General features: G+C 38.4%; 1 protein-coding gene across 3 annotated transcripts in view; it reads right to left on the minus strand.

The window, feature by feature from the left end:
• Positions 1–12,712: 12,712 nt before the first annotated feature.
• The window catches only part of LOC146981077 (transducin-like enhancer protein 4), a 42,224-nt gene continuing 40,316 nt past the window's right edge, over positions 12,713–14,620 (minus strand). For 2 of the 3 annotated variants that reach the window (XM_085786027.1, XM_085786024.1), the window contains exons 19-20: positions 13,934–14,010; positions 12,714–13,737 (exon numbers count right to left, since the gene is read on the minus strand). In XM_085786027.1, coding sequence (XP_085642153.1) covers positions 13,630–13,737; positions 13,934–14,010 — 185 coding nt within the window. In that variant the 3' untranslated portion in view covers positions 12,714–13,629. Of the gene's footprint in view, positions 13,738–13,933; positions 14,011–14,620 lie in introns of all 3 variants that reach the window. The other variant, XM_085786026.1, reaches the window with a different exon arrangement.

Raw genomic sequence — 14,620 nt, forward strand, 5'->3', positions numbered from 1 at the left:
GCCTACAAGATTTACACCTCTGGCGCTGAGAAACACCTCATGAATGTGTGTGCTACTGCTGTTGTGTGTCTTGTTTTGTTTTATTTTATTTTATTTTTCCCCCCCTGTAATCGTCCTGTTACCCTCGGGACACCGGCAAGGGGTCTGGATGAATGAAAATGTAATGAAATAAAATAAAATAAAGAATTTATCACAAAAAAAAATTACACTGCTCACCCCACTGCCTTTGAAAAAAAAAAAGTACCAAGTAGGCTACTGTATGTTTGTTTTGTTTTTTTAAGCTTTCAACTGCTGCCCATTTAAGAAGACCATGACCTTTAGAAAAGAAAAGCAATTACTCTTGTACTTTAGTTTAAGTTATTATTTCATCTATCTAGTATATTCCCAAGATCAAGAATGAGAATGGGCCTACATATTGTTAGTTTTTAGAGAAAAACATATAAATCAGCAATAGGACTGTTGTTTGCAAATGCTGGCACATATAATCAATAGTAAATGAACTGATCAAGTAAAACTAAATAAAAAAAACTTGTGTTTTTTAAGCCTTAATATTGTAAATAGGTATGAAAGCAAAGATGCCTCTTATTAGGGGCTCACAGTATGTATAGCCAAGCTGCCACCATGTGGATTTGAAAAGTATTGCACCTTTAAATTTCTATGTGCATGTATAGTGTGCACATTTGTCTCTGTGATTCTCCTTTGATGGTTTCATTCTCACTTGATAAAGGTTTTCAGCAACCCCCCTTTCAAGTTATTGATACTGCACTGAGACCCTTTTTGTTAGATGCTGCAAAAATCCAGAGTGAAACTGAAAAGTGACACTGAAAATCTTATTTGACCAAATTCAGTGGCATTTTCATTCAATATATTGGCACATAGACATTTCTTGTTGGTGGCAAAGTGATCCTCAGAGAAATACATTTCATATAATACAAATGTCTCACAACTTGCAGACAGAAACATGCTTGTTTGAAACCGATGCAGAGAAAAGGCCCAGTCTCACTTAGAAATGGGAACTAAAGTTGGTTTTAAGTGGGAATCAGAGTTAGCCTAAAAGCTTCAAAAAACATCCCTTCTGACCCGAGTGCTTTATTCGAGGTAGAGTACATTTGGCAGAGTATATGCTGAAGAGCATTCAAACCAAGAGCTTTTAGTTCATTTAGATTTAAGAGGCCTTTCTCCTCCAACGCTTCCACCTATTCTATCAGCATGCATAGAAATGTCCATGACCTCCACTCAAATGGCTGCTCCTGTTTTCTTAGGAAATATACAATCCTCCACTCTCTGTGTGAACTTAAACCCTCTCACTCATCCAGCTCTCTCTACTTTGCCGTGACCCTTGAACCCTTCTCACTGCCGCAGCGGTGAAGTGACAGAATGGATGTAGAGGCATGAAAAGCCTCTTAAAAGTAGAAAAAAAAGAAGAGAAAGAAAAAATAATAAATAAAATATTTTGATGACTGGGTGTTGAGTGCAGGGAAGTGGTTGAATAGCCCACAGAGGTTGGATGAAAGAAAGAGAGAAAGAAAGAAAGAAAGAAAGAAAGAAAGAAAGAAAGAAAGAAAGAAAGAAAGAAAGAAAGAAAGAAAGAGGTATCTTTTGGTCGTGAAATTTATGGAAAACCGTATAGAGTCAGCCAAGGATCTCTAGTCATTCAGTATATTCAATACTTTTCTCTTAGCATGTATATTCATATTTTTAAAAGTAAACTTCCACAAAAGTAATGTTTCAGTATCAGCTCCCATCAACTCTGGTATTATATATCATAACATGTGAAACAATAGCCCTAATTTAAAGATGAAGTGGAGTTAAAGGTCTATTCCTTCAAATCTGCACCCGATGGTGCGTTTGAGTACAAATGGGGAGTTCAAATAAAAGAATAAAACGAACCCTGAGTCTTTCACATGCAGGTCTTCTCAGCCTGGGTTTGAAGACTATTAGTTTTTAAAGGTTATGCGCCTGTGTTTGATTTTAGACAATAACAATAGTAGCAATCAACTATTCAGTATTGTGGGAGCCAAAGTGTGTTTTGTGCGCTTTACATGCTTTGTTTGTTTATATTGTAAAGTTCATATGGGTGTAAATAAATAATTGATTTGATTGGATAAATAGTTGATTAAAATAGGCAAAAGATTACCATAGTTAAATTCATTTGATTTAATTCATGATTAGTTAAAGAGGTTAACCTTTTGTCAGGAGCCATATTTATGTTACTGCCACTTTAAGAATACAAAGGTAGAGTTAGTTGAGGCTTACCTCGATTGGATTACTATTGTAACTAGATACTTTGGAAAAGAAGGAATAAATACATTATGTCTAATCTTTTTCACCAGAGTCCTGTGGAAGTTTTTTTTTTCCATGCAGTGAAGGTGCACGAGTCAAGTTAACCTGGTCTAAAGCTTCAACTCCCACAAGTGGTACTGGTACAGTGAAATGGAATTATATCACTGCGTTATGATGACAAAATACTTTTTGGTTTACATTTCCGACCAAACTATTGAAGATGTTTGAAAACTGATACATACACACAGCAATTTTTGACATCTTTAGACAAAATCAACATGTAAGAAAGGTACCGTGTTTTCTGTACCTATGTGTTAAAGTAAGCTTTCCTCCTGGAGGTCAGTCGGTCTCTACCTGTGCGCTGTGGGGTCAGCTGCACATGCTCCCTGTTAACAAGATGACAGAGTGTAGTAGTAGTAGTAGTACACAACATTCAGGTGAAAGCAGCCTCCCAGAGTTTCCTCCACTGAAGAAATCACATCCTTCGGTTATAAGATAAGAGCAAGAGTCAATACTGGTCTAGCTTTTTTTTCTGAGCTGTATAGAGCCCTTCAGCTATCAGCCTCCTCTCCTGTGGTACCAGCTCTCGATTTGGCTTTGGGAGCCAGACGCCCTCTCTCTACATTTAAGATTAGGTTTAAAATGTCCCTCTTTGATATTGCTTACAGGTGAACCCTGAACTATCCCTTACACTTTATGCTGCTTCCTCTCTCCACGCATTTATAGCAACAACTTCTATCTCCTCTCCGTCTCTCTCTGTGTCCTCATTCTTCAGGTCTGGTTGTGTTGAAGGTCTCTTCCTGTCATCGTCTCCACCGTCATCAAGTGCTTGTTCATTATGGGAACTGCTCACTGTCCTTCTATAATATTATACAAGGCGTTGACCTTATAGTCAGGTGCAAATATGACTTGACCCCAAAAAAATTCTAACAAAAGGTTTCTCAGTTGTTTTTTATAGTATTAGATGTCCTCAATAACATACTAAAAGTTTACCAAAATTTGACCACTAGAAAGGTGTTATTTTCAAGATGGCGTCCAAGATGGATAGGAAGCCTGAGGAGACACCACAGGTGAATAGGGTAAAATTTTTAACTAACAGATATCACCATGAAACTTCCCAAGTTTATCACTTACATTAAGAAAAATATTTTTTGTATTACAAGTTTTGTCGAATTGTATGTTTAAATATGTAAATGAGGCAATATCTCATTAAATATGCGCTAATTTGCATATCCGCAATCTGAACAATGGATAAAAGCCACTTTCAAAATTCTTGTTTTATTTTGTTGACATACTAGAGTCAGGAGTTTTTACAGAGGGGATTTTGGATATTTCTCTTTATCACTCTCTAAATGAGAAAATACTGTCACCAGCCCTAAAAATTCAAGTTGGTCGTGTTTTTAGGAGTAAAATGTGTTATAAATCAGGCTATGAATGATATATCAACAATCCCCTCTGTAAAAACCTTCAGAATATAGAAAGGGATCAAACTGGAAGGTTTGGTGTCTGTAAGTGCTGCTGAAGTGGAGATTTCGGGCTCTTATACAACATTTTACTCCTAAAAACATGACGATATTTGAATTTTTAGGGCAGCTAGTATTTTCTCATTTACAGAGTGATAAAGAGAGATATCCAAAATCCCCTCTGTAAAAACGTCTGACTCTAGTATGTCAACAAAATAAAACAAGAATTTTGAAAGTGGCTTTTATCCATTGTTCAGATTTCGGATATGCAAATTAGCGCATATTTAATGAGATATTGCCTCATTTACATATTTAAACATACAATTTGACAAAACTTGTAATACAAAAAATATTTGTCTTAATGTAAGTGATAAACTTGGGAAGTTTCATGGTGATATCTGTTAGTTAAAAATTTTACCCTATTCACCTGTGGTGTCTCCTCAGGCTTCCTATCCATCTTGGACGCCATCTTGAAAATAACACCTTTCTAGTGGCCAAATTTTGGTAAACTTTTAGTATGTTATTAAGGACATCTAATACTATAAAAAACAGCTGAGAAACCTTTTGTTAGAATTTTTTTAGGGTTAGGTGTTTTTTTTTCATATATGCACCCGCCTATTACTGTACCGATTATACCATGCATGGCTTGATATAATGTATGTAGCCTACAAATAAAAATGTATACAGAAATACAGACAAAACATTCAGGTTTCATTGTCAGTGCCTATTTAGAAACTTGTAATTGCTGTTTTTGTTCGACTTTAGGAAACAAAAAAAGCAGCTTCTTCTATTCTTTCCATCAGATACAAGTTGCAGTGCAAGGCAATGCTCAAGTGTCGCTTACACACACACACACACACATACACACACACTGACTGATTCCTCCCCTGTCTTTATACAAGCTGAGCTGAAATCTCTCATCCTACCCTTTTTGGAAAGAGATAATGATGCTCGTTCCACAGCTCAAAGAAGTCATTAATGGGTGACACAGCCTTGAATGTAAGATATCAAAGCGTCTGCGGAGTGTGTGCCCCCCTCCCGCCCACCGACGGCCACAACCTCGTTAAGACGGCAGAGACATGAATTAATCATCTGTCCTCCCTCTAACAGGGCAGGAAATTGTTAGCAGCATCAGTTGTTGCGAGAAATGTCCCCCTTTGAATCGGACCAAATGTATGAAGCTCCTTACAAATCTTTCATCTCATTACAGGATCGCTGTCAAAGTTACTTTAGGAGATAAGCTGATGGACACACTCCCTGATGGACACACTCCCGACTTGTATGTATCCTCATCCAATCTCTTTCACAGCTGTGATGAGGCTGGCAAGGTGAAAAATGGGAGGAGGTGGAAATTAGTAAGTCAGATGTGACAAGGACAGATGTGAGTGAGTTCAAATCTATTACAAGGCCATAATCGAGAACATCGTGAGCCTTAACGCTGTGATACCATCCCATTAAAAAATACACTAAAGTAAAACCTCAATACATGCATAACCTGCTCCTTCTAAATACCAAAAGAAATCTCTATTCACATGAATCATCTTTCATGGCTCCCTGCACCCGGCTGGTGTAGTAAGACACATTGTTGCTGCACCAGGATAATCTTTTTTCTATATTTCTTTTGTATTTTTTCGGAAAGGAACTGCCAGAAATGAACTTTCATCCTTGAGTCCCATTAATGTGAACAAGTGGGCAGAGATGCTCGCACTCTGATAATGCCATGCTGTGTAAAATGCCACACTGGCTTATTGTCTTGCTGCTCGTTAGCCGTTTATTTATTTGCTGTTAGCCTGAAAAAAAAAAAAGTTTGGTAAAAGCTTGTTCTTTCATGTTTTCGATAGGGGGTACTATTACTTTATTGCCAGTGTCTCCAATCCTGGCTCACGTAGTACAGTAATGTCTTGTGCCTGCCACTGCCGGGAATAATGAATAGCTGATAGCTAAGAGTACAAAGGTCTTATACTGGTGGTCAGATGTTATAGAAATTCATCAGAGTTCATTATAAAGCCTGGCATTTCCAGGGGTAATTGTCCCCTTTGTGCAGCATGTGTCTTCTAGGGAAGAAAAAAAAAAAAGGCCCAGAGATCCACCGCCGTCTCCTGGGATCCTCTGTGCGTCCCATCAAAAGAACGACCTATGATTTTTAAGTTCAGTTGAGGTTTTATGATCAAAGCCGCAATTCAGCCACTGGAAAGGAATGATGTTGTTCACTAACCTCCCAATTCCTCTCATCAGGTGTTGAGGTTTTTGTGAAAAAAAGAAAAAAAAAAAAAAAATCTCCTAGCAACAAGGACTGGTGCTGTGCCAGGAGGTACAGCACTTTCATGGAGCGGTTTAATCTGTCCTCAGAGGGCAAGAAAGCTCTGCTGATGTAGTGATTGGAGCAAAAATACATTTGACTGAACATTAACTGGTGATGAATTACAATCTGATTTGGTTTATAGTAGCTAAATGATAGGAGATAGTATGTGTTTCGTTTTTCTGATGAGCTCTCAGTTAGGTTGTAGGCTACTCTTTGGTTTCTGTGCGTTATTCTCTGGCAAATTTGTAAATTGTGGTTTTGCAGCCAAAAAATGTGTGTTCTTTGTTTTTAAGGCTCGTCTAAATAGCTCAACAAATGGGTGGATTGTAACAACATTTCTGTACAGATATTTTTGTCTTCCAAAAGAGGAACAATGTTGACCTTTTGGTGACCTCCTGATCAGGTTGACCTTTGTGTTTTTTAATGACATATTTCTGCAGCTAGCCTGTCGATTGGTTTTCCATGAGGATGAATTGTAGTCTCTTAATTTTGTGATTAATATCTTTTCTTTCTGGACAAGTTCTGGGAAAAGCTATAGCTCCCTTCAGCCTTACCCGATAATATAATACATCCATGGCCTTACCCCAGTGCCAACATTAGGCCTATAGCATTGCGATGGTAGCTAAAGTTGCACGTTTGCAATGGGGTCATCTCAGCATGCTAATGTTAGCATTTGGCTCAAAGAACTGAACGTGATGCTTGAGCACATCACAGACACTTGTTCAGTGCTTTTGTGGCGAGCCATGCTCTAAAGGAGGACTTCACATACTTTTGTTTTGACCTGCAGTAAATATTCACTCTGTTGCATTTATAATCCTCTCCCAGAGTGTGCTGCTGTCACAGCTCTAAAACAGTGAATTAATTAAGAGCGAGTCTGACAGTGCTCTGAAGTTAGCGGAGTATTGTATTGGCTCTGTGGAGAGGCACTTGGCAAACATTATGCCGGCAGACTGTGAGGTCGCTAACATTGTCATGGAGGGGTTTTTGGAAGGACGATAAATGTGACTGTGGTGGCCATGGACGTCATCTGGTCATGAAGAAAGCCCATATTATCTTTTTCAGCCAAATCTACCAGCGATGTGACTCAACACATGGAAGTTACTGTAACGCCATCTTGCTATTGTGTGGCCTGTTTGTTTAATCCAACTTCTATGTCTGTCAGGAAAGTGGGCAATTTGCAAACTGCAAGTGCTCTTAATATAAAATGTTGAAGTAGGGGTGGCTCATTCCCACATTGCATCCCCACCTTTCCTCCTTCTCTCCCACTTTTGGCTGTTTGAAGTGCCGGTTGGAGAGCTGTAACAGGAGTATCATTCACTGTAATGGTGGAGCGTCCTCCTCCACATCCCCTCACTTAGATCACTTAATCCACTTCAACAGTCCAGCGCTGTGCTCTGCGTGAACACAGCACGTTCACAATGGGAGGTTAGACAGAGACCAGCGCTGACCTGTCAGCTTGCACTAAAATGTCACACTAAACCACTTGAAACCCTTGTTTCTCACAGCTCATTAAATATGGATGTAGAGTATATGCCTGCCTGTCACTACGAGTCAAAATCTAAAGCTTTTTTGGCAAACAAGAAGAAAGTTTGTTTGTCGATTTAACAATTATTGTTACATGTCTAAAAAAAGTTTTTACAACATGATAATGACTAAGAATGGCTGGCAACTTACTATAATGATCCCAACTCGGACAAGATGAGTGAGGCGTACTGCAAACAGGCTGGCCAATCAGCTGCAAAATACTGTAGTAGCGACAAGTTTGATAAAAAAAATATGTTGAATGTTTTGAAAGAAATGAAATGTGAAAAAAACCCTCTCATAGTTCCTTCTTCTTCCTCATATTAAGAGTTATGACTTTGATAAGCCAATGCAATGAATGAAGGAACAAACAAACCAACCAATGGCCAATGCTGTTGTCCTTTTGTTAGCTTAATACCGGCTGATACCAACACACTATGTGATAGAGTGCACATTAAAGCAACATAACATCATTAGAGTAAGATTTAATGACAGAAAAACAAGAATGAGTCTCTAAACAACAGTGTGAAGTAGCTACAACTTGTAGGCCTTATCACGATGCATGGAGCAGCCATCTTGGATTGCGAGCTCAGGGTTAATGAAGTTTCCAAGGAAGGTAAAAAGGATGAAAGAAATAAGGAAGGACATGTCTCAATTTGAATACCTCCATGAGTAGGCCTACACTGTCATGTAGTAATAGGCTACTTACTTCTGTAGTGCGTGAATTTCCACAGTTAGTGTCTCAAATCGAATAGCCTACTCTTATTGTGCACTGACTGGAATTAACGATCGCAAGGGCCAACGTCTTCTTTATTGTACTACTTACATATTGAATATTATTTATATAGGTTGTATCAAGAGATCATTGAGAGTGGAAAAGCGTCCATCGTTCCACACTCAACTTTTTGACCGTTATGAGTGCACCATTGTAGTACTGTAGGTCAGAGTAGAAAAACAAAGAGCTCAAAGGACAAACTACTGTAGAAGCTGTTGTTCTGGTTGTTTTGTTACTAAACAGTGCTATTGTGTTGGTTTCTTTCAAGGGCAGAGCGTCTTGAACAGATATAAAGAGTTACAAAGAACCAGAGTTCAGAAGAAAAAGCCTCACAGAATTAATGTCTGGCTGTGGCTGTGACTTTTGCCAAGGTACAGTACAGGTATAGCAGTATTAGCTTGTCAAGGAAACCATTAGAATATTGATGCCCGGGGCACGCACAGACAAGAGGCTGGTTGACAATGAGTCCATTAACAGGTTGCCATACACGACTATACGAATTGAGAAATGAAATACGTGAACTAAAGTCAAGTGTTCTGTTATGAACGTTTAATATCTCTTTTTTTTCTTTTTCTCTTTTTTGCAGGAGGGAATGAATCTGCTTGTCACTGACTGTAGGTTAACCTGTGCCCCATCACAGTCATACTCCATTATTTTTTAAATTTCTGCTATATATGATCAAATGTCATGGATACTCTTCAAAAAAGATACAGAAAAGCCCTCTTTGTTGCACACTGTAACACACAAGGTCGTTTTTCTTGGCCGTGCAAGTAGGAATCAGTCGAAAGATACTTTAAAAAAATAATGTTTTCTTGAAGTCTGTCCGACATGCTACACACAGAATCAGTGTTGCAGAGACAAACTTGTTTTGCTAACACTGGAACAGTGAATGAGGCTGAGACAAAACACTCCACACAATAATTTAATAAAATCAACCACAGACTAGAAAAAAGAGAGCAAAGGCATTTTGTATTGAAGAAAAAAAGAAAGAAAAAAAAAGCTCCACTAGCAACAGGAAGTTTCACTGTAAGCTTGAATTATTACATGTTTACAGTAATTGTATAATACCTTCATGAGTCCAGTCGAGCTAAATGCTCAACACACCATTACTGTACATAACATTGTTTCTGTAACAGGTCATGTTAGCCAGCTAACTTGTAGCAATCACACGGGACGAGTAACATTAAGGTTTGACTCGCGAGTGCAACCGAAATGCATTTCCTATGTTTCCATTATCAGTGGGGACGAAAGTTGCAGTAGTATTAGATTCAGTACAAGAAGGTGCCACCAGATTTTATGAGTCATTCAAGAGCAGAAAGCACAGCGGAGCAGTCCTTGACAGCAAAGTGGATGAGTTGTCATTTTAATTTGAAAGCGTAGCTGACTGCGGCAAACAGTTGAGTCGTTTCAGATTTAGAGAGAAAGTGTACAACATAAGGCAAACACTGTGGAAAACAAACAACTAACATGAGCAGTCCTTTGAATGTACAATGTCACTGAAATCACAAAAAATATCAGTTATAGCACTGGGACATCTTTCATAAGGTCGTGACTACACTCCAAAATGTCCCTTTGCTTTCACACCAGTAGTTTCTTCCAATGTCACATGAACATATTTGTGTACTATGCATCATGGCTCCATAAAACTGAGTTACAGTAATGTACAAAAGCATCTCTAGCCTATAATCTCAAAACTCAGTCTGTCTGTGTCACAGCCACAACAAACAATACCGTATTGTAATTTTAACAAAAGACCTGAACGACTGCAGGCGACGTGTTTCTCCTTGGCATTTAACTAAAAAACTTCTTTCCAGTGCAAATACAGTATGAAGCTTTTCAAAAACTGATTTGATGTATATTGATTTACTGCAAAGAGCTTTCATACACACTCAGAGAGGATCGTACGACTCTCACTGACACAAATGAACTTTTACAGATCTCAATATCTATATTTAAGTGCAATAACACAGATCAATAGATCTCAGGCAGATTAGTTCTGAGCATGAGGACTGAGTGTCTTCATCAGTTTAGAAATGTTAACCAGAGATAAACCATTAAAGATGTTTTACTGTAGTCATGGTTTTCATTACTAAAGATGATGACTGGTTTTAATTATCTTTTCTACAACTCTTTGTGTCAGGAAACAGAAAAGAAGAAACTGAGTGAACAAAACAGGTTATGGGCTATTCTACTTCGAATGATGACACTGGCAATGTTTCATGGACTTTGAGTTACACAGGTGACATGTATTAGATGAAATTTAACCCTTCCTATGAACACAAGAAAAACTAGAAGCCTTCTCTTGTTTCGTGCAAGGTACATTTCTTTCTCAATTAGCCATATACACCTGTTTTGCACTGGAAATATAAGCCAAAGCTAAAATATGCAGGTTGTGGTATTAAAATATCTGTTAAGTGGTGTAAAATTATGGATCATATGGTGTACGGTTGGTTCGGGTTTAGGCACATGTTTAAAAAAAAAAAAAAAGTTTCAGACTGAGCCTGTAAATGGTTACGGTGTCTGTTTACAGGGGCCAATTGTTTCTCTGCAAAGTTTCTTGCCAGGAGCAGGTTGAGATGACAGCGGCTAGACAACAGCTTTGTGTTTACAAAATAAGACGTTGTTAATACATCCTCTGGGCAGTGCCATGTCTTCGGTGTCGCACTGACTCGCTATTGGAAAGTGATGAGAGTTTGAAGTGGTAAAAACAGCTGAACACTACTGCTAGCTATGTAGCAATAGCAGAACTTCAGGAGTGAGGATAGGTGACGTTACTGTAGGTTTGGTTTACCAAGAGTCGTATGTATAGTGTTGTAGCTACGTAACAGAACTGCAAAAAGTAGAGCAGTCTAGAAGCAAGAAAAAAAAAGTTGAGCAAAGAATAACATAGCTCTAAAAACTAGAGCACCATGCTTCAAACTGTCAGACTGAAGCAGCAGTATAGCCATGAATAATGTATCTCACGTGCATGTGCTCAGCAAAGCTGGTGAAACAATGACAAGTTTGATTCTGATACACTTCGAACTGGAAAATCTGGGGTGCAACTTATGTTACTCTGCTGATAACTGATCTTTTTTTTTTTCTTTTCTTTTTTATAAAGTCAATCGTAAAATGCTGCAAGATGTACAGTACAGTCAAAAAAAAAAAAAAACACAAAATTGTTAAAAACCATTCCAACAGAGTCCATCACGTGTCAGCTCTTCATGTAGTCGAACACTCAGCAGGACGAAATGGAGTCAGAAGCGTTAGCAGACAGTATAAAGGCACTGTGTTATTTTCTACAAGCCAACAGAAGGAAATCACGACCATTTCGCTGACCACTTGTTTTTCAAATAAATGCCCCAAAAGTCTGAAAAGGAAAATCCAGGCGGGAAAAGGTGGGGGGTCAGTTGACCTCTCGACACAGACAGCTTCACTGAAATCTGTCAGACAGGATCTGACCAGAAAGCGTCCAGAGGAAGCTGAAGTTAGGGGGCAGTAGTAGTGAGGGCAGTGAGGGCAATCTCGTTAGGTTGTTTCTTCAATGCCCACAGGGTCAAAACACACACACACACACACACATCAGACACAACAGACCAGACACATAAACAAAGTGAGCTCATTCATTCGCTCTGAGGTTGAAGCATGAGAAAATAAAAATAAAAGGTCGACTCTAAGATACTGAGACATTATTTTTTGTCAAGATTTAAATAAGAACAACTCAGTGTCTGTCCATTACAACGGCTGGTTAGCTTAGCTTAGCATAAAGACTGGAATCAGGGGTAAACAGCTTTACTAACTTGGGTCTGCCTGAAGGACTGTCCTATCATGTATCCAAAACATATCTTGAAGAAGCAAAGGTGCCAGATTATTTAGGGATGTATGATAACTATCAGTACAGATAATTATTGGCAAATAATTATCTGTCAAAATACACATATAAGTCTGGAAAAGACATTTTTTGCCGATTACTAGGGGCAATTGCCTTGATTCAGTCTCGATTTCAGTCTGTTTGCCCCTAAGATGATTTGAAACAATAATTATGTTGATTTTTGAAGAGTCATAACTGTTGTTGTTTTTGTTGTGATTACAGTAGTGATGTTGGTTATATTATTGTGTTAAGTCAGAAGCAGAGCCATTGTGTTAAATTCATCTTTAGTCACTACATCTTAGCCTTTCTTAACCTCAGGTATGTATAACTATTAAAAATGTTATATATCAGTATCGGCGTTGGTTTTGACAAGCAGATAGTTATCGGTTATCGATATTAGTGGAAAAAAAGACTTATCGTGCATCCCTAAAATTATTTATTGGATGAGAGCAGTAACTACTTTTACTTTAACTGCAACCTCACAGGGACGATGAGCTGCAAACAGGCAGGTTTCTCTCCCTGACTGCACTCTTAATGCTAAGCTAAGCTAACTAGCTTCATATGTATTGTGCAGACATGACAAAGGTACAGGTAAATTGTCTGCAAGAAACAAATAAGTCACTGAGATAAATGTTGTGAGTCTACCGTCTAGGCATATTTGGCATGAGGTAATAATATACCAAGCATGAAGGCAAGACATAATCAACAACAACATAAAAAGATGGATGCCTTTAGATCTTACTAAAGGCATGCCATCAAAATGCAGAAATGACCAGTTTGAAGTTGTTTTTAAATGAAGTCTCTTGTAAATTTGTTTTCAGCAACACTACAACTCATGTGTCCTTTGGATCTTTGTGCCATCCTCACATGTGAGCTCTACACATCTGCAAAGGGGAAATGTGTGTCATCATCTCAACAGTTAAAGCAATCCACTCGTTTTTAGTCATGGTTAGACTGCGCAAAATGAGAAGTTGTCTAGGGAAGATACTGTGGAGTGAGGCAGGAATGATCTGCCATTTAGTTCAAAAAAGTCTCCAGATATGTGGATGTGTTGTATACTGTAGAAACAAATATGTCGGATGCTTACATGAAAGGGTCACAGAAAGGAATGTGGTCTGGTCAGTGCTATAACAACAGCATCCATCCCAGATTTAGTGCACATGGACGTTCACTCATCCTCACAATAAGCCACTCTTTAAAAAAAAAGAAAGAAAAACCCTGTGCTTGGTTCTGCTTGTTGGTTTTGATCCACGACCAGCCAGGAGGACAAAAGGTCATGGTCCAAAGAAAGAAAGAAAGAAAGAAAGAAAGACTTAAAAGTGTTTGGTTCGTTCCTTCCAAGTCCGTTTTATACACATGAGAAACTGTACATCGGTTGACGGAGATACGACAGAGAGTCTGGGTGGAAGGACGGCCTTGTCCTTCCCACCACCTCCTAGTAGATGACCTCGTAGACTGTGGCTTTCTTATCTCCAGAGCCCGTTACAATGTACTTATCATCTATGGAGATGTCGCAGCTCAGCACTGAAGACGACTCCTTTGACTGTAAGAGGGAGAAAAGATGTGTGAAAATGTAGGAGAAAAAAAGGAGCGTGACACTGAGAAAAAAGCTTTTCAGCCAGTTATCCAATCTGCATCATCTGGGAAAAGACATTTCCTATTGATAATTAAACATTTTAACTTTTTTTTTTTTTTAATCGGCTGTGTTCCCACAAAAGCTGTCGTTTCCCCACACATACCTGGAATATGCTGGCTCCATATGGGGTTCTCCATGCGTTGAGCAGATTGTCTTTTCCTGTGCTCACAAACCACTTCCCTGCAGAGGAAGGCAGACACATATGAAACAATTTTACCCAAATGTGTTTTTCTTTATTTAAAGCTTCTGCTAAATAAAAAACACGAGTGAAGCCGATGGACACTGACATTCATGGACACTGACGTATTAAAGCAGAAGCCTTATCTGGCCCGAGGCTTCAGCTGCTAATTGAAATGACACTTAATTAATTGGGGGGAGAACTGGCTCAGACAAAGCTTATCTTGATGTGTCACTCTTTGGTTTCCTCTTAACAGCAATAGGCTTATATATATATATATATATATATATATATATATATATATATATATATATAAAATATGTGTATGCATATATGTGGCGCACTAGCTCATTTATATATATCTAGTAGTACGGTGGTAATTTGAAGAGTCATTCATTGTGAATAATGATGACTCTTTTCTCTTCATTTGAAGTGCTGATATCCATAATATTGGTGATTTTAAGAGCTAAAAACCAACTCAGTGTAGTTTTATAATTTCCTCTCTCAGACTAGAGCCAGTCAGAGGTCAACCTCTCTTCTGTTTTTTCTGAGTGATGGAATAAAACATAACTTATTGCAGCTAAACCCTCAGAGAATTCATCTCATGTAAGG

The sequence above is a fragment of the Trachurus japonicus genome, chromosome 9 (genome assembly GCF_045865225.1).
Source record: "Trachurus japonicus isolate A0001 chromosome 9, Traja_1.0".
NCBI lineage: Eukaryota > Metazoa > Chordata > Actinopteri > Carangiformes > Carangidae > Trachurus > Trachurus japonicus.